The sequence below is a fragment of the Colossoma macropomum genome, unplaced genomic scaffold (assembly GCF_904425465.1).
Source record: "Colossoma macropomum unplaced genomic scaffold, Colossoma_macropomum, whole genome shotgun sequence".
In the NCBI taxonomy this organism is placed as follows: domain Eukaryota; kingdom Metazoa; phylum Chordata; class Actinopteri; order Characiformes; family Serrasalmidae; genus Colossoma; species Colossoma macropomum.
This window is the reverse complement of record NW_023494800.1, coordinates 22,921,938-22,938,820: the sequence shown is the minus strand read 5'-3', so window position 1 is coordinate 22,938,820 and position 16,883 is coordinate 22,921,938. Positions and strand designations below refer to the sequence as shown.

The window sequence follows — 16,883 nt, the reverse complement described above, 5'->3', positions numbered from 1 at the left end:
GTTATCTTCTCATCTTGTCTATTTTTTTTTTTCCACAAGGCATCTCTTGTCTGATGTCACAGACAAAATTTGCTGGCACGTGACTGGGTCATGAAAAACTAAAGCCAGTCAAGTCAATCTGGAAAGGCAGATTATGCCAAACTTGTCACTGCTGACCTTGGATCAAAGTCATCTTCAAGGGCTACAGCTCAGGTCAGACTCAATCCTAAAATTCAGGAAAAAACTAGAAGACTTCACCAAGGGCATCTGTGCCATACACCTGCGTGGCAAGAGCTAGATAAACATTTAAACGTGAGATTTTCTACATCCATTAAAATGCGTCATCATAGATTTTATGACTATTATACAGCATTTAGCACCTAAAAATGCATCATAAAGGTAGGTCCTTTGGGGGGGATGTGAGTGGAGAACAATGTATCCAACCCAGTTAATTTTTGTTGCATTAACTGAAAGCAGGGGGGAGAGAGAGAGATACACATGCAACTAGAAGTCATATATAGTGATCCATGAAGTATAGTAATAGTAATCCTGTTCAACTGTTTTATGGCAGGCCCAAAAAAATAAAAAATAAATAACAAATAAAAAAACAAGGAACAAAAAAGTGAGACTGGCTGTATTTGAAGTGCCCTGTATTTGAATTCCCCAGACAGGATCATTCTGCCTTCTGTAACGAGATGCTTGATGCCAGAGCACCACTGGTGCTCTTTAACCCTTATCGGTAACTTCTACACGATGGTAAGCAAAATTTATTATTATTTTTATTTTATTTTTTTTACAGTATACAAGTTTTGGATTCACCATGCAAGAATACGTTTTTTTCTTTTTTCTTACTTTTTTCCTCTCCTTATGAGGGTGTCTTGTGTAACATTTAATAAGCTCAAACTACATCCAGAATAATTTACATAAAAGGACAATAGGTATTAGAAGAGAGCTGGATGAGGTGGTAGCCATGGTGATGAGTGCATCCTGAAGGACAAGTGTCAGGACAGGGAAGAGTGATGGTATAGAGGAGGGGCAAAGGGCAGCAGGGCCTGCCAAAGGGAGATCAGCGGCATTCCCACACTTTAACTGTTTGATCTACACTTCCTGTTACCACGTAGGGAGAAGTCTTGTGGAAATCTGTGGGGATAAAACAAAGAACACTCGTAAGTATGATTAAGTGGGGAGAAATAATAATAAAAAAAAAATTATATATATATATATATATATTTATTTATTTATTTGTTAGTTTTATATTAGTATATTAGAGGTTTTGAAAATACCCATTTCTTCTACTATGCTTTTCTAAGAGGCTCTTACAGTACTACACTTCACAAACACTGGAAACAAAACCCAAGGTTTGCTGCTAATCATATTATACTGAGGAAAGTTACAGTGAGGATAATGTTCTACAGTCGAGGCAACAAAATCATTGATCGACTCAGCCTACAGCTTATCAATATCAACCCGGAGCACTGCTCTATGATTTTTTTTTAACTTATTATGTAGGTGAGGTACAGGGACTGGCGTCGCTAGGCAACGGCATATTTGCTACCTTACCCAGAGAGGTAACAAAGTGTTCATGGGCACTCAGGGTCTTCATGCAGCGCTTGTTCTTATAGTCCCAGATGCGCAGGGTCTTATCATCCGCACAGCTCACAATGAACTTTCCTCCTGGGTGGAAAAGCACTCCGCGCACCCAGTTATCATGGCCAACCTGAGACAGGGAGGGAGAGTGAGTACCATCATGCAGAAAATGAATGTTAAGGTATGTCTGGTAAACTCCAGCCTGTCATTGGTAAACAGTCTCGTTTCAAGTTCTTATGTTATTGTAAATGGTAATATTTTGGGTTGAAATACACAGGAACTAAAGTGTCAAGGTTAACTCACCAGTGTCATAAGGCACATGCCAGTACTGACATCCCACATCTTAATGGTCTTGTCTCGGGATCCCGAAAGCAGGAAGGGGCCAGGTTTTCCACTCTTCTTGTTCTACATGAAGCACAGGAAAAGGAAAAACACCATAATTAACAATCAAACTGAGCAAGAAGTGATGTTTCCTGTTTGCATAAGGGAAGAAAATTACAAAAAAGGTATTATTTTGGGATATTTCTTCACTTTATTAAAAACCATATTTATGTAATAAATTTAAAACATTTATGGCACACAATATCAAGAACTGATTAACATGTAGGTAAACTTTTGTCAATTTTGCTTTCTAACCCTAACCCTATACACAAGCACACAGTGGCTTTTCTAGGCCCAGCAAAAAAAACCATGACTAAGATATCCGTGACTCAGCAATTTTGTTAAATGGACTAAGATTAACGTGTTTTGCACTGCTTGTAGGCAACATTATCTACACTTATTTGTGCGTACTGGTAAAGACTATGGCAAAATTCATACATCAGGAAGAATATCAAATTTCAACTTGTATACTGGATAAACTGGTACACTACCCAGTACTACATGAAGGTATCCCTACCACATGCTTTGAGAGAAATATGCATCATATTGTGCATGAATATTTTATCATACACCAAAAAAAAACAAAAAAAAAAAACAAACACACACACACAACATGCACACAAACCTCAGAGCCAGTGGCCTCCAGTATGGTGGGGTGTGCACTCTCTGGAGCCCAGGAGATGCACTCCACCACATGCTCATGCTCCCTTAGTTCAGCTTTACACTCCTTAGTGGCAGCCACCCACACACGCACCGTCTGGTCATTGGAGCAGCTGGCCAAGAGTGTGCCGTCCTGGTTGGGCCGCACCATCCTCACCCACTCCCGATGTCCAGTGAATGTCTTCACACAGTAACTACACGTGGAAGACACAAGAACAAAGACTCAATGCGGCAATGCTGCATTTTAACTCTGCCTTCTTCACCATACTATAGTTAAAACGATACAAATGAAGAACGATTACCAATGTAAAGATCAATATGAACTTTTAATTTCAAGTTGGCAACATATTAGCAGTGAAAGTCACTTTATTTTAACCATATTTTGTAAAGTGATTACAAAACGATGTCTGACTTTAGATACTCAGCACCATGACTCAAAAGTAAAAGCAATGGGATCATTCTGTTCCTGGTTAAACTATTCAGTCCATTTCACAAACAGCTCTCTATGTCATAGGCCTAATCAGTCAGAGGCCTTCTTAACTCACCCAGTGGCCACCTCCCACATTTTAATGGTCTTATCCCTCGAGGCAGATACTATATGATCGCCATTGGGCATGATGGCAACCGATGACACATTGTGGTCATGTCCTAAGAGAGGGGAAGAAAAGGTCCATGAAGAATGCTAAAAGCTAAAACTAAGAATTTTCCCTGTCAATTCAAATAAAGATGGCTTGTTATATAACGCAATGAAACAGAGGCGATATTCAATATGACAGTTTTTCAAGGCAGTGTCCTAAATGCAACTTCATAATATCAGGTTACAAACACATCAGCGGTATTACAAGAGAAGACCTTACATGCTTTATTCAGGTTACGTATGGTTAAAGTAATTACCAACCTACTTAAATCGTGAGGAAAAGGAATCCCGGTTATCTAACTGAGAGGATTAAAGCTGTCTCCTTAAGTTTGCTAATCCTGCCCCAAACAAGCTTCAGCCCTATTCCCAGACAAGCCGTAAAACCCACAGTTCTTTATGTAGACACGGAATGTAAAGAATCTATATTCTGAGATACTTGTAATGAGGGAAGCCTTTCTGGATAAGACAACATCCACATGTTAGTGGTGTCTGCTAAAATGTTAGGGATAACTAATGGTCAAACTGATGAACTTTCAAAGAGTACCTTTGACCACGTTATGACAGTGTGGTTCTCTCACCATGCATGGTCCTGATGCACTCAAAGCCCTGGAAGTCCCAGAGTTTGATGGTCATGTCTGCTGAGCAGGAGGCCAGCAGCTTTCCAGTCTGGTCAAAGGAGATGTCCTGCACAGAGTCTGTGTGTCCTTTGAGAGTGCGCTCAAAGTCTCCTGCCTCATAGTCCCACACCTACACAAACACAAGTCAGAGAAGCTGAGTTGCTGTCATACTGTTGACAATTACTGTGCTTATCATTATTAGGAGAGACAAGACTGCCTCATTGAATGAATTGAGGAGTCTTGGCTGGAGATTTGAGCATAGACACTGTAAGTGAAGGACATTTTATTTCAAGTAATACTTTTCCGTTAATACAAATTATGCCACTTCTCATACAAACACCTCTGACTGGTTTCCTGGTCAGAGTAACACGGTTCATCATCAGCCGTTGTTACAATTTTCTATATAATTCAAATTTTCTTCAAGGCTGCAGTAACTAGCTGACAAAACTGATTAGCCATCAATGACATTTATTATGGAAAGAAACTGATTAAATTAAACTGATTTAATTAAAAACTGATTTAATTAAAAAGCACTCCTCTATGTTCTGTAATGATAGAATTGGTCATTCCAAAAGATTACCTGAAGTGTTGGGGGCGATATGGTTTCTATTGTTTCGTGCACCATGAATAAAGAAGCACTTGTCAGAATTTTGAATTACAATGGCATTGTAACAGGGTACAGTGAGAGGAAATGGCAGAAGACAACAGTTCAGTTAGCTGATTACTCAAATAAAAGTTCAGATTAATCAATTACAAAAATAATCATTAGTTGCAGCCCTAATACCCTAACATTCGGTAATTCTTAGCTTTAATTATCAGACAACTGCATACCTGAACAGACAACACTGTATTGGAAACATGAAAAGGCCCCATATATTTTAGAAACTATTAAACCAGTTTAATCCAACACGTCAGTCATAGACACAAAATGTGATTACTCTTTTTCATGTGTAGAGCATACATCTCTGCTGAATTAATTCCACAGACAAACTGCACTGACTACAGCTCTAAGAGCAGCCATAAGAGTAGGCTGAGAGGTGATTTGACAGACTAAAGGTAAACCCACAGCCATGGCAAAGACATTTCCCTAGAATGCCCAACATTCTCTCCTCCATAACATTACACATGCAGCTGTGACAGATTACAATCTTAAAGACCCAGAAAGGTCAGGCAGCTTTTCTATTCCCTAGAAGCTGTTCGCTGTGGAATGTCAACAGAGAGAACAGGGAGGTGAAGAAGCCTCTGGCACTCCAACATTTGTTCTTATATAAAAAAAAAAATAAATATAGCAGCACTGATCTCTTTCCAGTCTTTAGATGAATGGATCCTCAGATAAAGATCAAAATCAAGAGAAGCAAAGAAACAGAAAATGATAACAGTCCTTCAATTAAAAAACAGGGAGTAGCACTGATGCTCCGAGAACTGCTGGCTGTGCTGTTGCCCTGGGCAACCAGTGCATCACAGCTTCTCCATGGAGACAGTCAGTGACTCAGCATTAAAGAATGAGCACGTTCTTCTTGTAAGAATCAAACACAGCAAAAGAGGATTATAGACCGGAAAACAAATCACATACAAACACTTCTATTCTCCAACAGCAGCCCTTTGCTCAATTTCCTCATTTATAGAATGAAACCAAACCACACCTTGATGGTGGCATCTTCTGAGGCAGAGACCATAACGCTGAACACAGGGTGGAAGATGACGCGTGTGACGGGACTCCTGTGGCCGCTGAGTGCGTACTTCTCTGGGGGGCGTGGGATCCACTCTTTGGGGTCCCTCTTTTGTCCCACAGGGCCTCCTAAAGTGATCTCCTCTTTAGCTTCATTCAGCTTGGATTCCAACTCCATCACCTTAGCAAGCAATACAAGACAAGAAACTTGAACGGCAATAGAGCCATAGTAACAGCAAATGGACTGTCCTGGTGATTTTATCTATTGTTTTGCTACTGAAGAAAGCTCAATGTGAGTTAAGCTAAACATTGCACTTACTTGTCTTAAAAATCGATTAATTTAATCTGATGCAAAAAATTACTTATTATATATAATTATAAATCATATATAAAGTACTTACAACCTCTTTATGTTATAAATGATACATTTTCAATGCCAAATTTTGCCTCAATGCAACAGACAGGTACGTTACTAGTTTAGTCCATCAAGCGCTCTAAATCCATTACTGAACCACTTATGTTCGTCTAAATGAGAAAAATACTAGGACAGATTTTAACAAACCCTTGTTAGTCCTTTGAAGTATACATCTAAATGTGTAACAGTATTAGCCTTATAAACAACATTTATGACCCCTCTTTGTGTGTGTGTGAGATATATATATATATATATATATATATATATATATATATATATATATATAAACCCTTTACTATTGACATTTTTTAGGAAGTTAGGAGTGTCTTTGACACTTTCATACTAGCTGTTGCTTAGACTTTAACGTGGCACCTGCCAAAAAAGCGCACATCACAGATGAACCTAAAGATATGTTCTGTACATCTGCTCAGCCAAAAACAGAACAGATTAGTAATTAAAAGATGCGCAACTAATTTAAAGGTTGGCAATTAAACAATAATACTTGACCAACATTTAACAGGCAATTACACCAAACAGAAACATGAAATATCTTCAGTGATTACACTGTAAATAGAATTAGTGTAAATCATGTTTACCAAATACAACAGACTAACAATGTAGGCCTACTGACCTTCTTTTGTAATCTGATGACTGAGGTCCATTTCTTTTCCAAAAGGCCTGCATACTTCTTATCTAATTCTTCATTCTGCAAAACAAAAAAGGAGAGACTGTTTGTTATTACCATGTCAATCTTACATAATGCAAGAGAGGTAAATGATCTACTTTAATTTGTTCAACAAACAACGTTAATTTCCGAGACACAGATTAAGCAGAGATTTGGACTACGCTCAATCTTTGTTTGGGAAACTGATCTTACCATATCTAACTCTGCCTCCTTCTTAAAAACAGAGTAGGCCTCTTCATAACCATTAGAACGGAGGTAATCCGCTATCGCTCGATTTCTGAAATGACAAGAGCTTCTGTTCAGCACACACCAAAAGATACAGCATACAGAACATACTAGACTTGTAAGCATTTATTTTCATAGCTACATTGATTATTTTTCCCCATTATATTTTTCACTTCAGCAATACTGAACAAAAGAAATAATTTCAACTGACTGAATTTACCCCAATCACAAGTAAGTGACAACAGCTAACTGTGACAACTAAGAGAGTTAACAACATTAGTAGTGGGGAAAACAAAGGTCAGTCTTCATTTTGTTCATGTTGCTGCTGACCCAAGCATTGACACAGACTGTCTCAAACCAACTGCAATCCAGGCAGGGTTCCAACTAGGAATACATCAAGCAATGCTATATATATATATATATAAGAGATGAAACGGTTACCGGTTTCACGGTAAACCGCGGTAAAATTAATGACGGTTAGTAGCACCGTTTGAACTTTAAAGTATCGTTAAAACCGCGGTCAATTACCACGGTGTGAAAACTCGGAGATTCAGAGATATTTCAGCCTTCTAAGGAGACCAAGTCTGACGTTTGGTCATATTTTGGGTTTTATAAGGATGCAGAAGGAAAGTTAATTAAAGATGACCACGCTGTCTGCAGAACAGGCCGAAAGAAAAATGCGGGGAAAGGGGGCAACACATCAAACTTTACGAGTCATTTCGCGACCACCACCAGCTACTTTTTAGAGAATGCAAGGTTAACGTTAATGGAGTCCATGGGGACTTTGAAATAGGAGAAATGTCACGGTTTGTGTGGTTTAACTTATGCTTATGGTTCGTTAATCATACAGAATGAAGCTTTTAGCGTCAAAAAAAAAAAAGAAAAACAATCGGTGAATCCACTGTGAATCGAAACTAAAGCTTTTAACACATTTCTGTGGAGCAGTCTCCAAAACGAGCTGAGTTAACAGTCACACGAGCTCTGGAACGAGACGCTGCAGAGGTTCAATCTGCACAGCTCCCCTTTCTCGTCTAGCTTGCAGTGTTTACTGTCGGAGAGGAGAGTAACACCGTCTCAAATCACTCAGTGTCCCCTACGTAGAGCGCTACTGTTCAAACAAACACCATCATCATTAACAAGCAGCTGAGTTTTAAATAGGGACTTTGTAGCCTGTTGTTAATGTTGATTATAGATGACTTAGTCGAACGTTTCTTGCACTCTTTGGGTGAAGGATTTGCTATTTCATGACCACGAAGTGCACTACATAGGGAAGATAGTGTGCTTTGAGACGGGACCTCGCGAGTAAACACTGTGTGCTGCTTTTGGGAAAAGCAGAGTTTCTGAGATTAAACTTCAGGAGTGTTTCTGCTGCAGCTCAGATGCATGTTAATTTGAAGTTATGTTTTAGTTTTAAAATGCCTTTAGAGAAGCAGCTCCACAGGTGAAGACACACTGTGTGAGTTCTACACTGTCTGCAGCTCACAGCGCGGTCACGCAATTCCTCTGTGATTTTGGCTGTTTTTCCTGGTGCACTGTGTTGATTAGGGGTTCAGTGCCACAACGGCACAATAATGCTGCAGCTGCAGTTCGGTCAGAGATCCCCCAAGTGCAGCACTGCTTAGAAGTAGTCATTTTCCATTAAGACCCACCTCAGAGTTGGTCGAGATTTAATTCTCTATGCAGGGCAATCCCTAGTTATTGTAATTAAGAAGAAGAAGAAGAAGAAGATAGATAGATATATAGATAGAGTATTTTATATATATATTATATTATATTATTATTAATAGATCAATAGGGGAGACACAGGAGTAGACAGGCTCCGTGCTGCATCAAACTCTGATATAGCCTGTGACAGCTGAAGAGAAAATAAAATAAAATAAATACAGATACACAAACTGAAGCTTCCATCCCTAAATGGATGAAAAATACAGGCTACACTAACCAAGCAAAACAAAACAGTGCACTTGTTGTCATAGTTACCATCCCACAGCTAGAGGATGGAAATGTTCTCAAATGACACAGCGGGAAATGCAGCCAAACCTTGGCACCAGCCAACGTGGTGAACCGAGCACAGACGGATGGACACACGAAACAAGCGCACACACAGGCAAACAGTCTATGTCTTCCAGCACTTCATCATTACGTAAATGAGCTTTTCACTTCTGAGATCGTGGTGAATATTTTATGAGCTGGCCACGTGGCTAAATTTAGCCAGTGATGTCAGGAGCCCTGCCTTACCCTCATTCACTCTGGTGTTGGTAACTGTAGCTTTGGAGAAACAACTGAGTGAGCAAGCGAGCAAGTGAGCAAGTGATTCAGCCATCAGGAAAAACAAGTAAGTTAGAGTAACAAGCAGACCACCACAGAACTACACTACAGAACAAAAAACTGAAGAAAAATGTTAGGACATGTAATGCAACCTTTACATTACATGCCCAACAAAAAGTTTTCATTTTCATTTAAATCATGCTGTACATCATAAACAAGTCAACTGTGTGTGTGTGTGTGTGTGTGTTGGGGGGGGCGTCTGTATGTCTTATAGGGATGTCATATTCCCCCTTTTCTTATAGCACATGCATCTGATTCCACAGGGTTACCAGCCAGAATCTGAAATTAAAGGAGTTCACAGCAGCCCCTTTCGCCAGCTGAAGCATGAAGAAAGGACCAGGCTGGTCACGCAATTATCAACCGATCCTCACTCCCTCATTCATATGAAGGCTTATGAAATATTAAAGCTAACTAGCTGCCCTGTGAAGCCCCCCCGAGAACAGCGCTCCTTTGCAAGACAATTCTTTATTTGGACTCTTAGCAGAAAGAAACATGGATACTTCTATCTATTAAAGAAAATAATAATAATAATAATAATAATTAAAAGAAAGGCCATCTAAATTATGAATGGATGCACAATAACATCAGGACTTAATGAAATTCAGCAGACAATTGTGTTTAAAATCCCCAAGTATAAATATGAGCAGAACAATATGAACTATCAGTTTGCTTTTCCCCCCATTTCTCTCATTAGGGACTAACCAATACACAGATGTTATGCTCTGGTGTGTCTGCAGTTCCACTCATTTTCAGTTTTTCTGCCATTTTCTACATTTGCTGTGAACTCACAATTCGTCTCGTTGCCTCTGTGACAGCACCATGGTGGTGGATGTGAAGGGGCGCTGTCTCTGCCCCGGGCAGGGAGCCTGTGGACGGTCTTCAGCACACTCAGCAGCTCCCCAAAGGAGAGACGCAAGAGAGGAGAGACACACACACGGGGGTAGACGTCACTCCAGCACCTGCAGCCTTCCAATCACAGGCTCAGTTCTCACGGTCTCCTCAAGCTTGACACCAGAGCAGAGCTGCAAAGATGACTTTCAACAGTGTGATCTTCCTTTCATCTAGACAGAGATAGAGAGGGAGAGATAGAGAGATTACATCAATATATTAAAGCATTATAAATGCTGTTCACCGTTCACCTTTAAGACAACAAGATTGCAGACTAAAGTCCACTGTCATACAGCAACAATAAGATAAGACTCTGGACTTGTTTAATTAGAAGATAAGCCAAGTTCATCTCATTACAGCAGTCCAGTCCACTAACTTTCGCTCTCCTACAAACTTTCTGCTGAAAACTGCAAGACCAGTGTAGCCTTCCCACAGTGCAAACGTAGAGAGTAAGGTCCTGCCACCACAACTCCATGTGGCTCCCTCAGAGCAGCCAGACTGGAGGCACTGGAGGAGACAAGAGCATTAAATCCCCTCAGCTAATCCAGAGAAGATGGTGGTCCACTAAAACAGACCACCAGACAACCAAGGAGAGGAGTCTTGGTGGAGTGGGGTAACGGAGGGGAGGGGTTTAGGAGACAGAGACATGGCTTTTTAATCCCCTCAGTCTCAGCAAGGCTGCAAATATCCTCTCTAATCTGGAGGGTGCTCACTAGAATAGCTTGGTAGAGGTGAAAAATATATAATCTGGCCTCGAGCTGACAGACAAAACATAAAAGCCAAGCAGCCATGCTTCCAGACGTAGTGAAGGATTTGTAAAACAATGCAACATTCTAAAAATGCTGCCCTTCATGTACAAAACCACACAAGCCCATACCTGCAAGAACTGCCCAGAACAGGTGTGGTCAAACCTGATCTACAGAAGTCTCATTAGCAAAAATCATTTATGTTGTACCAACTCCTTTAAGGCAGCGTCATGTCATTTTTTTGTTAATACTGAAAGAAATAACATTGAGCATGGAGGAAAAAAAGAACACACTAAAACAAGGTGTACGTCATTTAAAAGTCAGAGGTACCAGGATGGATTTGGCAGTTTTTCTGACACCTCATGCATCTTCACATATTAACGTCACACACACAGGTTCAAAAAGAAGGTCCCGCTCAATGTTTAGGTCTCAAATGCAAAATCAACATTATACTAACGAAGATATAATGACAACAGTAGATAATTCACTTACATCCTCAGAAGACACATCCTTCATTAAGTTTTTACTGAGTTCTCTTCCAATCCTCTTTCAACACACTTGCAAAAGTCAGGGGGGTCCTCAGTACAACTGACATTACAAAATTGTTCTTCCGCACATTGTTTGAAATTACATATGTCCACTAGAGAGGCCTCCAAATCACCAAGTTGTACATAGTGTTACTTTAAGGCAGTCTGCGGTAATCTTGCTCATAACTCAAAGGTTGACCAGAAGAGCTGAGCGGTGAAACCGTCCTCACATGTATGCCAACTCTGACACCCAGATAACAGGTCATGCTGTCATGCCTGAGACAGTGCTGAATGGAAAAGTGTAAAGCTAGAAAATATCCTCTTTCCAAGCAGCCACTGCTCACCCAACATCTACCTTATAAACACCATTTGACTTTCATGCATCTCCATAGCTCTGTTCATACCACCTTTAATTTTATTGCATATGAATGGCTTTGTGTACTTGGAAGCATCTAAATAGTCTGACAACGCATTACATCACTGTTCACCCGCTGTATATCTTTATTGCTGGTCTTTAATTCCATTAGTGGCGCTAGGCTGTGAACTTTGAACATGGTGAATACAGTCCTGTCACTATCTAGTACAAGCAAACCAGTGCAGGTTAGGCCTGTGGACTGTAACAGCTCTATGACGCAGGCAAATGCAAGCCTTGTTTCTCTATGGCTCATCAGGGGCACTTGGCCTGGGCTGGCCATGATGAGAATCCTAATGTCTCTGAGTCAGTCTGTCACTGTGAGAGAATGAAGCATCAATGCTTTCTATATTATTTATCTGTCACTATTTGCATGGAGGTGACTTACAGTGAGAGGCCTTTTTTGTAGGGATATGCAGTCATGAGCAAAAGCTTGAAAAGGGGAAGGCATTTAGCATACTTTCCTAGCTTTAACGGAGGACTGAGGAACTAGAACAGGCAGACCATTGTGACTATTGTCTGTGTGAAGTAACACAGGCTGTACAGTTATAAGATAGTTAGAAATATACAGACAAATAAAAGCATAGTAGCATGCTCTCAGGAAAGAGCCCCCATCACCAGGCATGAGCAGTACACATGCTTTTCATACAAGATGTGAAATGTATAAATGTTATGAGCCATGTTGTCAATGTCCTACCCTTTCACATCCAATTATTTGCATGTACGTAACATTAGCTGGAATATCATGCCATTTGATAGCCCAAAACTTAGCCGAAATATACCACTAAACCTATCCAGAAAGCCCTTGTTTCCATTAACTTAAAAACAACAAAGCTGTTAAATGTGAGCAAACATGCCTTTTCTATACAGAACAACACAACTGTATGACATGACTGAAAACCTGACTACATAATATCTATTTTTGTTGCTGTAATTGGATCTAGTGAAGATCTACTTATACATATTTGAAACAAGATCAGGTGACCGAGTATGCTGAAGATAAACTTGTGTTTATGACAAAGACTTCAACTTGTTCGAGCAAAAAAACTTGCGGGTGCTAAGGGGTTTGGCTTTAAACTTATTTAATATCCACAAATTAGCAAAAAATGATGAGAACGATAAGGCTTTAAATTATGTGAAACCACATGAAAGGCATTTCTTTACTTAAACCAGACAGTATGGCTTAGAGAAATGGGCACACATGTGAACGAGTGTATGCATGTGTTATGATGTAGACTTATCTACAGGCACATGTTTATAAAAAACATGGGCAATGTCCTGGATAAAAGGGAAGGAGCCAGGATCAATATGCTGAATGTGCATCTCCCCACCCTCACTCTTCATGCAAAAAGGTCCAAGAATCCAGCAAAATAGTTTAGCAAATCCCTCCAACAAAACCTTTTCAAAAGCCAAAAATACCTGACGCATGTATTTTTGAGAGCAAGTTAAGGCCTTCATTTTGACAGTCAGAAGCACCAATTTTGCTGTCTGAAGTGCTCAAGTGGGGTTGAGCGGATTAGGCCTAAAATTGGCTGGGCTTCACTGTGCGAGGTAGGATAAGCTCAACATAAAAAGGTGTCTTGAATTTTTCTTAAGTGTGCTTGCCTGTAAGGGTAAAGACAGAGACAGGCCAGCAGCAAATTAAATAAAGTGGGTCACAGCATAAACCATCATCCATAGAAGAATGAACTACTAGAGGGACAAAAACACACACACACACACACACACACACACACACACACACACACAAGCCATGCCTCCACTGATTACTTCTAACAGATCATTTAAGGTGCTTTCATATTACAACAAATTAAGCTTAAAAGCACAAACTTTGAATTCCAAACAAGAAAAAACTGCTTGCTGCCCAGTTTTCAAGTGAAAACTGACTGTCATCGATAAAAAGCAGGCAATATCAAATGGCTAATGAACACTCATCACCTAACAGGCTCTTTACACCTACAACAGGCTTACATACATCCAGGTCAAAGCTCAGGTGTCAAGGTCAAGTGGGTGATTGAAAGAAAATGTAAATGTGACTTAACAAAAAATGACAACGAAAGCGAAAGTTGAATATTAGGCCTATGTTGCTTGACATTTATCATGTCATTTTGGCCAAAATAAGCCCAGTACACTCACCCATCTATGAACAGTGATAGCATAAATGCAGACTAATCACATTATGAACTGTGCTGGCTCTGGAGACACCACAAATGGAGGGACTGGCGAAATTCCTAGTGATGCACGCCTTAACCTTATATTTAATGATGTTAGTTCATTCATAACCGAGCTTTGCACAAGGGTGACACCTCCTTCTCACACGGCGTGGTTCTCTACAGTCATTAATTCTCTACAGTTATTAGTCTGTTGGAAGTGAAAAGGCACAACACGAAAAGCAGCCACCAGAACAGTTAGCTAGCTAGCTAACTTGGCTAAATCTACTTATCGCGTTATTATTGACAAATTTTTTTTCGAGCTGTGAAAGCTCAGAAATATCAAGCTTTTTTAACTCCTAGATAGCAGGCCATAGTCCTACTTACACACAATGCAAATAAAACTAAATTCGCCACAGTCGCGAAGCAGGATTAGCAGTAACTTACTATAAGCAAATTATGAAGCTAACGGACAAACCAGGGATACACGCCCTTGCTTGCTATTTACAGTGCAGGGTGAGCTCCAGTTAGCCAGCTAGCTAGCTAGCTAGCTAACAAACAGCAAGAACCAAGCCGGGTCCAGAATACAGACCCACCTTTCAGAGAAAAACATCATAGGCACACCCAAAGCACAGCAAAACATACGGGCTGTGTTGTGCCATTAGCCTCTGAGATCGTTACTGTAGAGGTATGTCAGCGACTGACCGTGTTAAACTGGAGCCAAAGGGAGATAAACACGTACCCAGGCCTGCGTCCTCTAACATTTTTGAACTGGATAACTAGCCGAGCTGCGCTAGCTGGCCAATTAGAGATGCTGCTATGCTAGCGCGTTAGCTGGTTAGCGAGTACGAACACCCAGAGCTGCCGGGCGGGCCGTCTCACCGAGTTAACGTTAAACTAGCCGGACAGACCACAGCGGTGTCGTTCGGCGAAAGCAGAACTGTCGCTCGGCTGCTTCTGTGTCCAGGTGACGGGGTTTGTGATGCAGCACTAACGTTACCGGCCTCATTCACTCCCGCTGTTCTGCTCTAACGGCCTGTCCGCCATTTTGAGAGACACAGCGGGCAGGACAGCGCAAACACGTTCAGCCACAAACACAGCCGTTCAGACCGACTCACTCCCCTCACACCGACTCTGCCAAACCCAGTACTCCTTACCTTGATACACGAAACGCCTCTCGTTTTCCAGGTAACGCAAACAGCTAAAATAAAAATATATAAAAGGAATGAGGGTGAGTGTGAGCGGCGAGTCACTTCCGATCCTCCTCCGGCTCGGTCAGCCCGGTTTCTCCTCCCTGATTTCTGCAGCGCTCTCGGCCACGCGCACAGAGCGACGGGAGGCGCGCGCGCCTTAAGGAGCACTGATATTACTCAGCTCTACTGAGTCCGGTGATCTACCACTGAACATCAGCACAGGAGGACAGTGATATATATATATATATATATATATAATATATATATATATATATATATATATATATATATATATATATATGAGGAAAACAAGTCCCCTTTGACTCAGTTACATGTTCGTCACACACATTTACAAGTTCCAAAAGTTGGGACAGTATGTGATATGCTAATATCAGGAAACAGTGTTCAGTACTATTCCTGATTTCCTGATTTTAGCATATCACAGGTCAAACAGAATGCATTTAATTTAAAAGGGTACAAAAACATTATTTTATGTTTTACTTTATGAATACACTGCTCAGCCATAACATATATATATATATATATATATATATATATATATATATATACATACACACACACACATATATATGTATATATTATTATTATTATTATTATTATTATTATTATTATTATTATGTTTTTCTACAATTAGTGTTTATTTTTACGATTAGTGTTTAGTGTTTATTTAGTGTCTATTTAATTCATACATTTCCTGTTTACTGTCTATTTAATGTTATTGCTACACCATGGGGTCTGAGAGTAACACAATTTCAATACTCTGTATGTCCTGTACATATTGTAGTATTGACAATAAAGCTGACTTGACTTGACTAAACCCCCTCCTTGTTTCTACGCTCATTGTCCACTTTATCAGCTCCACTTACCATACAGGTGCACTTTGTAGTTCTACAGTTTTAGACTGTAGTCCATCTGTTTCTCTGCATACTTTATCTCCCTTTCACTGTTCACTGTTTTTCAACGGTCAGGACGCCCACAGGACCACCACAGAGCAGATATTATTTGGCTGGTGGATCATTCTCAGCACTGCAGTCACACTGACTTGGTGGTGGTGTGTTAGGGTGTGTTGTGCTGGTGGTACGAGTGGATCAGACACAACAGTGCTGCTGGAGTTGTTAAACACTGTGTCCACTCACTGTTCACTCTATTAGACACTCCTACCTTGTTGGTCCACCTTGTAGATGTAAAGTCAGAGATGACAGCTCATCTGCTGCTGCAGTTTGTGTTGGTCATCCTCCAGTCCTTCATCAGTGGTCACAGGAACGCTGCCCACAGGACACTGTTGGCTTGATATTTTGGTTGGTGGACTATTCTCAGTCCAGGAGTGACACTGAGAAGTTTAAAAACTCCAGCAGCACTGCTGTGTCTGATCCACTCATACCAGCGCAACACACACTAACACACCGCCACCACATCAGTGTAACTACAGTGCTGTGAATGAGGTGGTCCTGTGGGGGTCCTGACCACTGAAGAACAGGGTAAAAGGGGGCTAACAAAGTATGCAGAGAAACAGATGGACTACAGTCTGTAATTGTAGAACTACAAAGTGCTCCTATATAGTAAGAGGAACCGATAAAGTGGACAATGAGTGTAGAAACAAGGAGGTGGTTTAAATGTTATTGGCGGCCGATAAGTGTAATTGTGGCATTTCTATCACAGCAAGGTGTTTCAGGGTGGTCATCTCATTCTACAACAGCATAGTTCAACACTGTTTCCTGCTTTACTCTTAACAAACATGAATTAGCATCTTCAATTCTGTGACT

General features: G+C 40.5%; 1 protein-coding gene across 3 annotated transcripts; it reads right to left on the bottom strand.

Moving 5' to 3' along the window:
* Positions 1-480: 480 nt before the first annotated feature.
* Positions 481-15,239, bottom strand: pafah1b1b (platelet-activating factor acetylhydrolase 1b, regulatory subunit 1b). 3 transcript variants are annotated; one of them, XM_036587870.1, is made up of 11 exons: positions 15,064-15,239; positions 9,973-10,244; positions 6,823-6,907; positions 6,577-6,651; positions 5,505-5,711; positions 3,823-3,991; positions 3,153-3,255; positions 2,573-2,801; positions 1,870-1,971; positions 1,540-1,696; positions 481-1,119 (listed from the first exon to the last, which is right to left on the bottom strand). In XM_036587870.1, exons 2-11 carry the CDS (start codon positions 10,002-10,004, stop codon positions 1,046-1,048), a joined length of 1,233 nt encoding a protein of 410 aa, XP_036443763.1. In that variant the 5' UTR covers positions 10,005-10,244; positions 15,064-15,239; the 3' UTR covers positions 481-1,045. The 3 variants fall into 3 exon arrangements, with proteins under 3 accessions (XP_036443763.1, XP_036443765.1, XP_036443764.1); XM_036587872.1 differs by lacking the exon at positions 15,064-15,239 and adding an exon at positions 14,789-15,017; XM_036587871.1 differs by lacking the exon at positions 15,064-15,239 and adding an exon at positions 11,310-11,777.
* Positions 15,240-16,883: the final 1,644 nt, after the last annotated feature.

Bases quoted from the DNA above. Each gene is read 5' to 3' on its own strand.
- pafah1b1b (XM_036587870.1), bottom strand. From the start codon at position 10,004: ATGGTGCTGTCACAGAGGCAACGAGACGAATT. The intron at 6,652-6,822 runs GTAAGATCAGTT...TTTGTTTTGCAG, and splicing joins AGGAGGCAGAGTTAGATATG to AATGAAGAATTAGATAAGAA. The intron at 2,802-3,152 runs GTGAGTTAAGAA...TTCCACGTGTAG, and splicing joins ATGTGGGAGGTGGCCACTGG to TTACTGTGTGAAGACATTCA.